The sequence below is a fragment of the Physeter macrocephalus genome, chromosome 8, assembly GCF_002837175.3.
Source record: "Physeter macrocephalus isolate SW-GA chromosome 8, ASM283717v5, whole genome shotgun sequence".
In the NCBI taxonomy this organism is placed as follows: domain Eukaryota; kingdom Metazoa; phylum Chordata; class Mammalia; order Artiodactyla; family Physeteridae; genus Physeter; species Physeter macrocephalus.
The window spans coordinates 57,099,488-57,113,360 of record NC_041221.1 but is presented as its reverse complement, the minus strand read 5'-3'; the positions used below and the strand labels follow the sequence as shown (position 1 = coordinate 57,113,360).

At 41.2% G+C, this 13,873-nt stretch overlaps 2 protein-coding genes across 2 annotated transcripts in view; one reads left to right on the top strand and one right to left on the bottom strand.

Annotated features, from left to right (window-relative positions):
- The window catches only part of MOCS2 (molybdenum cofactor synthesis 2), a 19,590-nt gene extending 10,641 nt beyond the window's left edge, over nt 1–8,949 (top strand). The window contains exons 7-8 of the mRNA XM_028492902.2: nt 8,134–8,266; nt 8,671–8,949. Coding sequence (XP_028348703.1) covers nt 8,134–8,223 — 90 coding nt within the window. The 3' untranslated portion in view covers nt 8,224–8,266; nt 8,671–8,949. The remainder of the gene's footprint in view (nt 1–8,133; nt 8,267–8,670) is intronic.
- Nucleotides 8,950–9,569: 620 nt separating this feature from the next.
- Nucleotides 9,570–13,873, bottom strand: part of ITGA2 (integrin subunit alpha 2) — a 112,258-nt gene continuing 107,954 nt past the window's right edge. The window contains exons 29-30 of the mRNA XM_055086887.1: nt 13,240–13,356; nt 9,570–12,781 (exon numbers count right to left, since the gene is read on the bottom strand). Coding sequence (XP_054942862.1) covers nt 12,701–12,781; nt 13,240–13,356 — 198 coding nt within the window. The 3' untranslated portion in view covers nt 9,570–12,700. The remainder of the gene's footprint in view (nt 12,782–13,239; nt 13,357–13,873) is intronic.

Here is a 13,873-nt window from a genome sequence, read left to right as displayed (position 1 = left end):
CCTCCCAGACCGGGGCGCGAACCCGGTTCCCCTGCATCGGCAGGCGGACGCGCAACCACTGCACCACCAGGGAAGCCCCTTCTGCCCAATTTTTGATTGGTTCATTTGTTTTTTCGATATTATATGAGCTGTTTATAAATATATTTTTGATATTAACCCCTTGTCAGTTGCATCATTGCAAATATTTTCTCCCATTCCGTAGGTTTTCATTTTGTTGATGGTTTCCTTGGTTGTGCAAGAGCTTTTAACTTTCATTAGGTCCCATTTGTTTATTTTTATTTTTATTTCTTTGCCTTGGGAGACTGACCGGAGAAAATAATTGCTGAGATTTATGTCAAAAAATACTTTGCCTATGTTTTCTTTTAGGAGTTTTTTGGTGTCATGTCGTATATTTAGGTCTTTAAACCATTTTGAGTTTATTTTTGTATATGGTGTGAGGGAATATTCTAATTTCATTGTTTTACATAGAGCTGTCCAGCTTTTGCAGCACCACTTGTTGAAGAGATTGTCTTTTCTCTATTGTACATTCTTGCCTCCTTTGTTGTGTATTAACTGACCATAGATGTGTGGGTTTATTTCTGCGCTTTCTGTTTTGTTCCATTGATCTATGTGTGTGTATTTGTGCCAGTACCATGCCGTTTTGAGTACTGTAGCTTTGTAGTATAGTGTGAAGTCTGGAAGGTTATACCTCCAGCTTTGTTCTTTTTCCTCAGGATTGCTTTAACAGTTCTGGGTCTTTTGTGGTTCCTTATAAATTTTAGGGTTTTTTTGTTCTAATTCTGTGAAAAATGTTATGGGTATTTTGATAGGGATTGCACTAAATCTGTAGATTGCTTTGATTTTTTTTTTTTTTTTTTTTTTGTATTTCTGTGGTATCAGTTGTTACTTCTCCTCTTTCATTTCTTATTTTGTTTATTTGAGTCCTCTCTCATTTCTTCCTGGTGAGCCTGCCTAGAGGTTTGTCACTTTTATCTTTAAAAAAAAAAAACCCAGCTCTTGGTTTTATTGATCTTTTCTATTGTTTTTTGATCTATATTTTATTTATTCCCGCTCTGATCTTTATTATTTCCTTCCTTATGTTGACTTTGAGCTTTGTTTGTTTTTCTTCTAATTCTTTTAGGTGATAAGTTTTTATTTGAGATTTTCCTTGTTTCTTGAGGAAGGCTTCTATCACTATGAACTTCCCTCTTAGAACTGCTTTTACTATACCCCATAAATCTTGTAAGGTTGTTTTCATTGTCATTTGTCTTCAGGTATTTTATTTCTTCTTTGATTTCGTCATTGACTCATTGATTTTTTTATTTTTTTATTTTTTATTTTATTTTATTTTTTTGCGGTACGCGGGCCTCTCACTGTTGTGGCCTCTCCTGTTGCAGAGCACAGGCTCCGGACGCGCAGGCTCAGCGGCCCAGCCGCTCCGCAGCATGTGGGATCCCCCGGGACCGGGACACAAACCCTCGTCCCCCGCATCGGCAGGCGGACTCCCAACCACTGCGCCACCAGGGAAGCCCCATTGATTTTTTTAAAAGCATGTTGTTTAGTCTCCATATCTTTGTGTTTTTCTCGTTTTTCTTTCTGTAGCTGATTTCTAGTTTTATACCATTATGTTCATAAAAGATGCTTGATATAATTTCTACTGCCTTAAATTTTTCGAGGCTGTTTTGTGTCCTAGTATGTGATCCAGCCTAGAGAACATTCCATGCATGCTTAATAAGAATGTGTTTTCTGCTTTTTTTTGGATGTAGTGTCCTATACATATCAGTTAAGTCCAGCAGGTCATTTGTGTCATTTAGGACCTCTGTTGCCTTATTGATTTTCTGTCTGGATGATCAGTTCTTTGATGTCAGTGGGGTGTTAAAGTCTCCTACTGTTACTGTGTTCCTGTCAATTGCTCCCTTTATGTCTGTTAGTATTTGCTTTATATATTTAGGTGCTCCTGTATTGGGTGTGTATATGTTAACAAGTGTAATATACTTTTCTTGTATTGATCCTTTTATTATTATATAATACCCTCCTTTGTCTTTCCTTATGGCCTTTGTTTGATTTTTAAATTTATTTATTTTATTTATTTTTGGCTGCATTGGATCTTTGTTGCTGTGGGCGGGCTTTCTCTAGTTGCGGCGAGCAGGCTTCTCATTGCAGTGGCTTCTCTTGTTGCGGAGCACGGGCTCTAGGCACGCGGGCTTCAGTGGTTGTGGCTCGCGGGCTCTAGAGCGCAGGCTTAGTAGTTGTGGTGCACAGGCTTAGTTGCTCCATGGCATGTGGGATCTTCCCGGACCAGGGCTCAAACCCATGTCCCCTGCATTGGCAGGCAGATTCCCAACCACTGCGCCACCAGGGAAGCCCCTGGCCTTTGTTTTAAAGTCTATTTTGTCTGATATGAGTATTGCTACCCCCAGCTTCTTGTCATTTCCATTTGTATGAAATATCTTTTTCCATCCTTTCACTTTCAGTCTGGTATGTCTTTTGCCCTGAAGTTAGTCTCTTTTAGGCAGCATATTGCAGGTTCTCGTTTTTTTTTATACAGTAGCCACTCTGTGTCTTTTGATTAGAGCATTTAGTCTATTGACATTTAAGATAATTATTGATAGGTATGTACTTATTGCCATTTTATTCCTTGTTTTCCAGTTCTACTTTATTTCTTCTTTTTCATTTTGTGGTTTGGTGAGTTTCTTTTGTAGTATGCTTGAGTTCCTTTCTTTTTGTTTTTTTGTGAATCTGTTGTATGTTTTTGATTTGTGGTTACCATGGGGTTCATGTATGTTGATCCATAACTATATCTACTTGCTTTAAACTAAGTTATTCAAGTCCAAACACATTCTAAAAGATCTACATTTTTTACTCCCCTCCTCCATATTTTGTGATTTTGATGTACTATTTTACATCTTCATGCTTATTCTTTTACTGCTTATTGTAGTTATAATTGCTTTTACATTTTCTGTTTGTTTTTTAATCTATGTACTGATTTATTTAAGTGATCTTCAATCCTTACTTTATATTTGCCTTTCCTATTGGGATTTTCCCTTTCCTATAGATTCTTTTTATCCATTTACAGAAGACCCTTCAGTATTTCTTATAGCGTAAGTTTAGTATTGCTGAATTTTTTTAGTTTTTGCTTGGCTGAGAAATTCTCTGTCTCTGCAGGCTTTACCCTTTCAGGAATTTGCATATATCATGCCACTCCCTTCTGGCCTGCAAAGTTTCTGCAGAGAAATCAGCTTATAACCTTAGGGGGGGGTTCCCTCATAACTGACTCTGTTTTTCTATTACCTTTAGAATCCTCTCTTTATCTTTAACTTTTGCCATTTTAACTATGACATGTCTTGGTGTGGGTCTCTGTGGGTTCATCTTGTTTGGGAGCCTCCGTGCTTCCTGTACCTGGATATCTGTTTCCTTCTTCAGGTTTGGGAAGTTTTCAGCCATAATTTCTTTAATTACATTTTTGATCCCCTTCTCTCTTTTTTCTCCTTCTGGAACCTCTGTTATGTGTCGGTTGGCCTGTTTTATATTTATCCCATAGATCTCATATGTTGCTTTCATGTTTTTAAATTTTTCATTCTGTCTACTGTTCTGATTGGGTGATTTCCATTTTTCCATCTTCCAGATCACTTATTTGTTCTCCTGTGTCATTTAGTTGGCTATTCATTGCTTCTGGATTGTTTTTCATCTATGAAATTGAATTATCTATTTTTGATTGGTTCATCTTTAGGGTTTCTAGTTCCTTCTTAATGTGATCTGCGTTTATAGCGATAATCTTTCTTAATTCAGTTAGTATTTTTATTACCAACTTTTTAGACTCAGAGTCTGGTAGACTGATGAACTCTGTTTCGTTATTTATTCTTTCAGGGAATTCCTCTTACTCTTTTAATTGGTGCTACTTCCTCTGCCTTTTCATTTTACTTAACTTTCTCTGTCTCTATGAACTTAGGAGAAAGTTATCTATTTTGATCTTGAAGGGGTGTTTTTATGTGGGAGCATCCCTATGTAGACTGTGTGTGTCCAAAGTCTTGGGTGTAGGGGCTGGTTTTGATATGGATGCCAGCCACGTCTTCCCTCAGAGTGTGCTGGCCACTATCACGTTGATAGGGGGTGTGGTTGGTGTTGGAGGATCTAAAGCCTGTGCAGGGTATGAGGCAGGACTTCCTCTCTGCCCTGTGGCTGTCACCACACTGATAAGGGTGGAGTCTGGTCCCCAGTTGCTGGAATAGAAGCTCTGAGGGTCAGGCTCAGTCAGGCTCCCTTCCCCTTGAGTGTGTGCTCTGCCCCAAAGGAGGGGAGTGCTGAAGCAAGTGAGGCCCGTGAGCTCACAGAGGACCCAGGTGGTGCCTGTGTAGGTGTTTGTGGCTCTGCTCACACACAGCCCAAGGTCCCATATCTTCCCCCATTGTGTTTGTCCCAGATCTAGTACAGGGCTGTGGCTTGGAGTGGGTGGGGCTGGAGCGTTTGCTAAGCTGGGGCGTTTGCTAAGCTGGGGCTGGAGGTTGGGGCCTGGGGCTTGTTTTGCCACCAGAGGTCTGGGCTCTTCCCCCATTGTGTTTGTCCCAGATCTAGTACAGGGCTGTGGCTTGGAGTGGGTGGGGCTGGAGCGTTTGCTAAGCTGGGGCGTTTGCTAAGCTGGGGCTGGAGGTTGGGGCCTGTGGCTGCAGGAATTGAGGTGGCTGTTTTGCCACCAGAGGTCTGGGCTGCCTCAGTGGCAGTCTTCCCAGGACCTGTCTGCCCCAGATCCAGTGCCAAGTTGTGGAGTGGTTGAGGCCAGGTTGCTTGCTCGGCCGGGAGACTGACTGCAGTGTGTTCCAGTGGCACTGCCTGTGCACGTGCTTACAGTGGCCGTTGCTGCCCCACCTGGATCACCCCTGGCCCCCCGGACCGTCTCTGCCTAGCAAGAGTGAGTCTTTTCCCAGGGTCCAGCTGGCTGAGCTCTTGTGCCAAGATGTGATGTGGAGTGAGCAGGGCCCAGGGTGTTCACCCTGCTTGGATTGGGGAGTGCAGCGAGGTGGCAGCCACCAGTGCAAGGCCCTCTCCACCCTGATTGTTGGCAAGCCAGCACGCGTGCACTCCTCAAGAACAGAGTTTAGGCTTCTCCAGCCCTTCTATCTGTCCCAGCAGTTTTCCCAGCAACCAGCCAGGCTTGTCTCCTCCGTGTAGGACCCCAGGACTGGGATGCCCAGTCTGTGGCTCAGCCTGCTCACACCCCAGGAGGAGGGTTCACCTGTGCGGACCCTCTCTTCCTTTCAGATCCCTTCCAGGGGCGGAGGCCCCAACTTTATGCCTCTTTTCCATCCTGCCCAGTTATGTGGATATCTTTCTTGCCATTTCAGTTGTATAGGAGTTCTTTTGCCAAGTTTCCGGTTGGTTTTCTGTGTGAATTGTTCCACATATAGATGTATTTTGATACGTTTGTCAGGGGAGGTGAGGTCCATGTCCTCGTACTTTGGCATCTTGATCTGACCTCCATATAGTTTTAAAAGTAATAATATATTGGCATAATTTTGGGCAGTTGACATCATCATAAAATTTTCATTATGCATTTTGGGAACAAAGACTTACACTTTCATACCCAAAGATTTTTTTTTCAGTAATATCACTAGTTACATCTAGCGAAGCATTTTTTACCTAAGGAATTCATTTATTCAACAAATACTGAATGCCTGTTCTGTGCCAGGCACCCACCAGTGGTCTTTGTCTGCCAATATTAGATACCATGGGGAAGATCCTGCATCCTGTCTTTGGCTGGGACCTATGGAACAGCCATATGGACATTAGGAATCTCCTGCTTATTTGGTGTTTATTTCTTCCCCTATTCAGAGATTGGACCAGAAGAATCCTGGGAAGGCTGACAAATCCTCCACCAACTATTCCCTTACTGAGATGGGGTTGTCTGTCTGGTCTCAGCCTTACCCTCTCTGAATTCATTGCCTGCCTCCCTCCCACCAAACTTTGTCCTGCTCCTGTTTGAGAACAGGGGCTGGTGGTCGGACAAGAGTCAGTTACATTCTGTGTGCAAGCACAGTATCATGAGATTACTGGGCCACCAGATATTCCCGGGATTTTGCACCCATGTTGTTCACATGTTTATTATGTCATATATGTCCGCATGAGGTATATGTGGATTTCAGGATTTTTCTACTCAAATATTTCTTTAGAGGATCTTTATTGATGGTAATTAAATATTTAAAGAACATAAAGTATTCTCTAAGCATGTTTTATTAAAGAATCATGTCTTAATTTTGAGTAGGTTTTGTTCTGAGTCAGGAACACGGACTATTATGCTTTTAAGTCTCCAATACAGAGGTTAAGGAGTTAATCTGGGGCATGCTAAAATTGGGATGGAACATCCCTGACAGTTTTTAGTGCATTGCACTGGATTTAAATAGGGTCTTTGATCCCCAGTTTCTTAGGTGTGGCAGTGTTAATTGGTGGTGAGGTAATAAGGGGCTAGCATCACTTTGACACAGCCTTTCTATACCCATAACTTAGTTGCTTAACTAATTAGAAGAGTAACCTAAAAAAATCGGCCTTTAAGTGGATTGTAATGTTTAAATTCACTTTGGAACTGTGGCTTTGTATGACAGCCTATGTAAATTCACCCAAGAAGTAGGAAACTCAGATTACTTGTGTTTCAAAGTTTTTTATAACAGGTAGCGAAATTTAAAGAATTTTATCTTTGAGTGAAAGTAATAGCGGATGGTCAACAATGAAGTGTTTTGTGATTTTGTGGATATTTTTGTCCTTTAGATATGATGTTGAGCCACTGTATTTTCAGCATGTTTTGAGAAATAGTGATTAAGGAGCCAGAAGTTTGAATCTTGATCTTAGATCCCTGAATGAACCTATTGGAGAATTAGAAAACAATTCCTGGATATCTTTTGAATCCACTCATTTCTTTTTTCCGCTGCTACATTTGTCATCCAAGCCACCACTCCCATTTCTCTTAGACTGTTGCTGTGGTCTGGTGACAGTCCTCCTTCCTTCTCCCACTTGGGTCACTTCATCACCCTGCTTGAACCTCCTGATAGGTAATCACATCCTAGAACTTCAGTGCTCTCACCATGACCTACAGCCTACATGATCGGGCTCCTGCTTGCCCCTCTCACCTCCTCTCTTGCACCAGGCTCCCTGCTTTGCTATGGTGTTTTGTGGCAGGCTTATTCTCCCTAAGAGTCCTTGCTGGTCTCTTTGTCTAGAATGCCCTTCCTCCAGGAGTTCCTATAGTCTGCTTCCTCATTTTATTTCCTCACTTCCTCCCTAATTAAATGTCACCTCCTCAGAGAGCCTTCTCTGGCTACCCGATTTAAAACTGAATTCCTGTTCCCTTCCCTTGCTCTACTTTGTATCTTGCAGGGGCACTTAATCACTACCTCATGTACTCCATCTGTTCGTTTATCTCCATCACTAGACTACCAGCTTCCTGAGGCCAGGGATTTTTTTGTCTCTGTCACCACAGTGTCTAACCATGACATGCACTCGAGTGCTCAGAAGTTCTGTCGGTGTTAAGTATTGTGCCCCCAAATTAAACACACGTGACACGATGTGTAGTTGTAGTGCTTACAGATGCGTAAAAGTATCTGGCTAGATGAATGAGTGGATAGGTGCAGCTTTTCTTCTGCACTCTCTTCCTCACTCCCATCCTGCAGTGTCTCTCCTACATAGTTCCTGAGCACCTAGTTGTAGTAAAGGCCTCTCAGGGCAGTAACGATTTGTGGGGTGTAGTTAGGTAGCTCACCCAGCAGAGGGCAGTAGAGCTAGGGGTATAGTAAGAACAACTTGAGTTAGCTTTTTACTTTTATTTTGCACAGAATCAAGAAGTTCAGTTTAGTTAGTAGCCTTTTTCTTTTAGTTAGGTTGGAGTGGTCCTAAGATGAAAATCAGTACCTCTTTTTGAATAAGATTATTTCCAATCTTTAATTGGTATCTTAGTTTAAAATATTAAAGGGTTATGATAGGATGAGGAATTTTAAAAAAATGTTCTATGTAGTTTTTAAAAGGTGATATAGAATGAATAAAAGGAATTACTTTTTAAAAATACATAAATATAAAACTTTTCCGATTTGGGACAGAATGGTAGATTTGATACAGGTCTTTAACCTACTCTGTGACAATCTAAAGAAAAATGAATGTTCTTTTTCTTCAAAGTTGTATTTTAATGTACGAAGCATACCAGATACGCTTACTGGTGGTGGTTCTGCAATCAGCTGCCCTTATGACGTGCTTCACCAGAATTGAGATGGGCCAAACTAACTGAGGAAGGCACGTGGGAGTTCACCTGGTAGGAATTGGAGATGTTTGTGCATAGGTGTGAAAGGCAACACATACCCAGCAACCTTTGCATTGATGCGTCAGCTATAGAATGAGGGCCAGTCTATGAGCCTGATATGTATCTTGTTTTATAATTTCAGCACGTTCATTTCAGCATATTTAATCCTTAAGATGTAAACCCTCTTGCTTACTATTAAAATTTTTTTAAAAACTATGCAGATGACTACTCATATAGGCTGCAGTGGTTTGACCGATATTTTTTTTCTATATCAAGCACATATTTATATCTAGAGGTCAGTTGTGCTTTAGAGTAGTGCTTCTCATACTTTAACATAATACGAATCATCTGGTGATCTTAAACTTCCAGTTGGACTTCAGTTCTGTGTGGCATCTGAGATCTACATTTTGTAACAGCCTCTAGGTGATGCAGCGCTGCCTACCCATCGACCACACCGTGAGGAGCAAGGCTTTACACCTAGTCTCTAAGCTATGAAGGCAGTTTAAGGTTCCTGCAAAAGCATCCTTGTGGCCACTGCTACTAACGTAACAGGTTAGATACATCCTCACTCTTCTTCTACTGAGTCTTGAATGTGTTCTGAAGCTCAGTGAGTGCATAAGATAAATACAGTGAAATACGTTAAGTCGTAAAATTCAAATTCCAAAGTAAATAGCTTTATTTTCAAAATGATTTTAATTGTATTCAGTAATGTGGTATTTAAAAAAGGGTTTACAATTAAATAATACTTTTCTGTTTGATTCTCATACTTTAATAGGAGAAACGCTCTTAGACTAGTTTGTTGATTACTGCTCCAATTTGATCTTTTGCTTCTCAAAAATCAAACGATTTGTGAAACTTCATATACAAACATGCATATTCATTTTTATATTTTTGGTGGAGAGAAAAAGACAAAAACCAGTTTATCAAAAAAGCAAATATACTTAACAAAGATTTATACATTATGTGTGAAGGAAACTATCCTAGACAATTTGTCTTTAAAAAAATACAATTTAACATAGTTGTGCAATATATACATTTACGTTTTGACTTTATCTGCCAAAATAAATCAGGTACGAATGAAACCATTTTTTTATATTTACATAATGGCTACATTTTCGTTCTTTAAGGTTCAAAGAAATAGTTAACATTTTTGTTTCAAACTTTACCCCCATGTATACCTTTTACCTCTAGAGGTTTAGTCTTTCGAATTCATTGAAATGAGTATGCGATAATGGGGGCATAGTCCTAAGAGCTGTGTATATAATTATTTGCTGTGTGCAAATTGTATTAATGATGGACCAGGGAGCTCAGTTTGAGGAATCCTGTTTAATGCTTTCTGCTTAATGTCTTAATTTATGGGACTGTCATAATACATTATAGCTGTATATCAGAATAGATACATTATAAAATTATACCTTCTATAATAATTTGTAGTATAATCACTTGTGTGATTATGATAAATTGGTTTTAGTTTTCACAGTTAATAACTTTTACTATTTTATAAAAATAGCACAGCCAGCTAGGAATCTGTCCGGTTCTCATTTTGCTGCTAAAATGGACAATGCACAAATTCAAATCTCAATGCAATTTTTTCAGACTGTTCTACTTTACTATTTTGTAAGGCTTGTGTGGCAGCCATGCATGAAGCAACTCAGTTCTTATCACATTCTATATATATTGTCTATACACCATTTATGAAATGGAAACTTTGAAGATGACATCTTTTAAGCCCCATATTCTACTTACTTTTAAAATAAAAGTATGGCTGAATAGGAATACAGAGCTTTTTTTCTCAAATAATTTTTTAATTTCTTGGATGAATACTCGACCTTTGCTTAAAAGTGCTTGAGAAATACTCCTCACTAGAGCCTCTGCCTCAAATCTGTGATCTGGTAACAGAAGTTGTATATTTAGGCCACTTGCTTAGTGCAATGGTTCTCAGTCGGGGTGATTTTGCCTTCCAGGAGGCGTTAGCCAATGTCTCGGGACATTTTTTGATCACCGCAATGAGGTGGAGAGGGAGTGTCTGGTATTCGTAGGCAGAGGCCACAGCCAGAGGCCAGGGATGCTGCTAAACATCCCACAATGCACAGGTCAGGCCCCTGCGAGAAAGAATTACCTGGCTCCAAATGTCAGTAGTGCCCAGGCTGAGAAACCCTGCCCCAGTGCGATAAATGGTGCAGAGACAAATGGCTAATTTTTTAGTTTATAGTAATCCAACTCCTTCATGGAAACAGTGCCGTCAAGGCGGCTCCTCCAAGGCAAGGCTTGCCAGAGCTCGCAAGCTCACTGTGAGTATGCGACCTCAGATTAGTGTTTATCATCTAAGGAAGTGGGGGAGGCAGAGTAAAATAAAAGGATGACTTCCAATATTATCAGTATATTACATCAAAAACCTAGTAAATATGTACAGCAGTTACCCAGTTTATTAAATAGTCTTTTTCAACTTAATGACCAGTTTCCCCTCCAGTCTTTTTTTAAAACAATTTTTCTTGGAATGAAACAGTGTCTGAAACCAGCTGTTAAAAGAATTGGGCTCTAGCACACGTAACTAGAGAATACCATGCTGTTTTTGCTGTAAACCCCTGATGTTTTATTTCTAATTGGTTTTTTTTTCCCCCTTTGTTTTGTCAGATGCAAAATAAATTCTGTACCTGTGCATACAGCCCTGCACTGCCATCACAGGCACACATGGGCAAATACCTGTTTTCCTCCGAATTCTTTTCAGTGTCAGATTCTTTCTTGGAGGATTGTCTATTTGTTATAAGAAACCCAGATAGTAGGTTTTTAAAGTTAAAAGCGTCGCTGCTGAGCTCAGCCCCAGTCTGTCTCCCCATTTTATAACAAGGACACTGAAGTTTACAGGGGCTAAGTGACTTGTCTGAAGCTTCAGGTATGTACTTTCTGGCATAAAAGAGTCCCCACGGACTTCGCATCTCTGCCCTTTTTCTCCCAGTCCCTCCTAGAGCATAGGTGGGCTCAGAAGTAGAGAAAAGAAGGTGCAGAAGGAGAAATGGGTGGTGGTCCTCACAGTGGCCCATTTACATCATAAGGACCGGGATGCTTGTAAAATACAGGTCACCAGGCTTCATCCCGATCTGACGACTAAATAAGACTCTCAGGTATGGGGGCGTGAGCCTCTACCTGGTGAGCAAACTCCCAGGTGGAAGTCCTTCTTCTGGAAGTGTAAGTCCTCCAGAAACAGACAAGCACAGCAGGTGCACATGCTGATTGGGTGGTTTCTAATGTCTCCTTGTAACTTCTTGCAAATTCCTGAGATGTTTATACTTTACCTTGTTTACCCTGCCTGAAATCTCAACAATTAGAAATTCACTTGGGCCTTTCTTGCATATTTAGCAATAAGTGAAAATAGCTCCCTGAAGTTAAGGGGGTTATACAGTAATTCACGCAAGTGTGGAAGTGAAACAGATGACTTCCTTCTCACACCTGGAGAAGAGCAGCTGCCCTGGGAGTGGGAGATTTGGACAAGGAGGGTGGAAAACTCTGGACTCCTGGAGAGGAAGGCGGGCAGCAGCAGGCATCGAGAATATGGGGGCACCAGGAGGTGGGAGAAGTTCATTGTGGAAGGAGGAAGGATTCCAAAGAAATTACCCATTTTTCAAAAATTCCCAAGGTTCCCCCCCCCCCCCCCCCACTGCCAGCCAGCCAGTCAGGGTCAGCCAGTTATGCATCCTAAAGGAGAAAAATTTCCTCCTTCCAGGCGGGGCTTCCAGCAGACAAGATTCTACCATAAATGATGTTACAGATTTTAAACAAAAGTTTGTGCTTTGGCCTCTAAATCCTTTAGGCCCCTAACCCTCCCCCAGTGAAATGGAAATTTCCTCTGCAGGAAGCCCCTACCAGTCATCAAGCATGTTTTGATAAGTACATCATCGCAAGAAAGGGGCTCTAAGGAAGCAGCTGTGGGCTGACAACAGCAAATTCTACCTAGTGTAGAAACAAAATTATCACTGAAAATATCCTCTGTGGCAACTTTGGATGAGCAGCGTTAAGTTGAAGACCTGTGTTGTTTTTTTTGCCCGTCAGCATCAATATATCCAAGCTAATTATATACTTATACCGAGTACTTCCACTTTTGTTGTTTAAAGACAATCATTTTAAATGATGATTGGGTTTCTCCCAAAAAAAAAATTCTGAGAAAGGTTATATTTTTCTTTAAGAGTTCTCCTGTTTGGAAGCATTTCATGTAAACTCTGGACCAGCCAACGTAAAGATCACTTTCCCCCCAACATAAAATAGTCTTTTACCCTTTATACTCCTGCCCTCCCAAATCCCTCACAGTTTCTTTCCAAACTGACCTGCAGTTCTAGTTTACCTGTTACATTATTAAGTTACACTGGGATTTTTAAGAAATCCATTCATGCGAATAATAAACCCTGGCTGTGATGCTGCCCCTTCCCACTGCAGTGGGAACTGCTGGGTGATTCAGCTGTTGAGTTCTGTGGTCTCATCAATTTCATCTGGATTTTTGGTCATTTTTTCATATTTTCTTTTGAAGAATCCAAGCTGTAAGATGATGATGTAAAAACATGACCACTTCTGGCTTATTTTGTATGGCCCCAGACTCCCCCCTCCTTGCACCTCTGGGAATCGTGGGGCTCTGGAGAGGTCAGTGTGCAGAGTATTGACCTGGCATCAGCCCTTCAGTGAGGAGATTAAGACCCAGAGGTGAAATGAATTGCATAAAGTTAAATTTTTCAGGGTCTACTTACCTGCAGGTGAACAAAACATTCAGGGTCTGGATGAAAGGACGGTTGGAGAAAAGGGACCAAGACCAAGGAGATAAAATCCTTGCTGATTGTTTTCAAGAACATGAGTGAGAATTTGCAAATAAACTTGCATTTCCTTTTTTCTTATGATAGACGAGGAGGTACCATATAAAACTTAGGGTTGCTCTGTGATAAGGAAATTCAAGACAGAGGTCTTCAGGACCCCTCTATTGTTAAATATGAAACATTTCTTACCTTCCATAAAATCGCAACCAGAGCTAATAACAAAAGGATTCCAGCGATTGCACTTCCTACTATAACTCCGGTTGGTACTTGAGCTTTCTCGTGAGGTTTCATTATGGTAATGGGAATCTGTAAGTGTATATACAAAACAATTGCGTTAATTTTAGCACCGAAAAAAAGTGAGACGTCTAGTCAAATCCTCTAATTTTATAAGTGACGGTCTGGAAAGGGGATGTGACTTCCTCACGATCACATTCCTCAGTTAAATATTGTACAGTACAACCTCGAGAGAAAATGCTCCTGCAAATACAGGCAAGGCATGCAAGTCTTCCCACTTCCTTTAACTGCATCAGTATTTAGTGGATATATCATCTCTGACAGTCTCAGATCCATTAATCACTTATGAAATTTGGAACTTTAGTTTCTGGCATCCAGTCTCATCATCAAGTGAAAAAGCATTTGGAACCCAGTCTTGGGGAGGAGAGTCAAAAAATAAACAACACAGGGCTTCCCTGGTGGCGCAGCGGTTGAGAGTCCGCCTGCCGATGCAGGGGACGCGGGTTCGTGCCCCGGTCCGGGAGGATCCCACATGCCGCGGAGCGGCTGGGCCCGTGAGCCATGGCCGCTGAGCCTGCGCGTCCGGAGC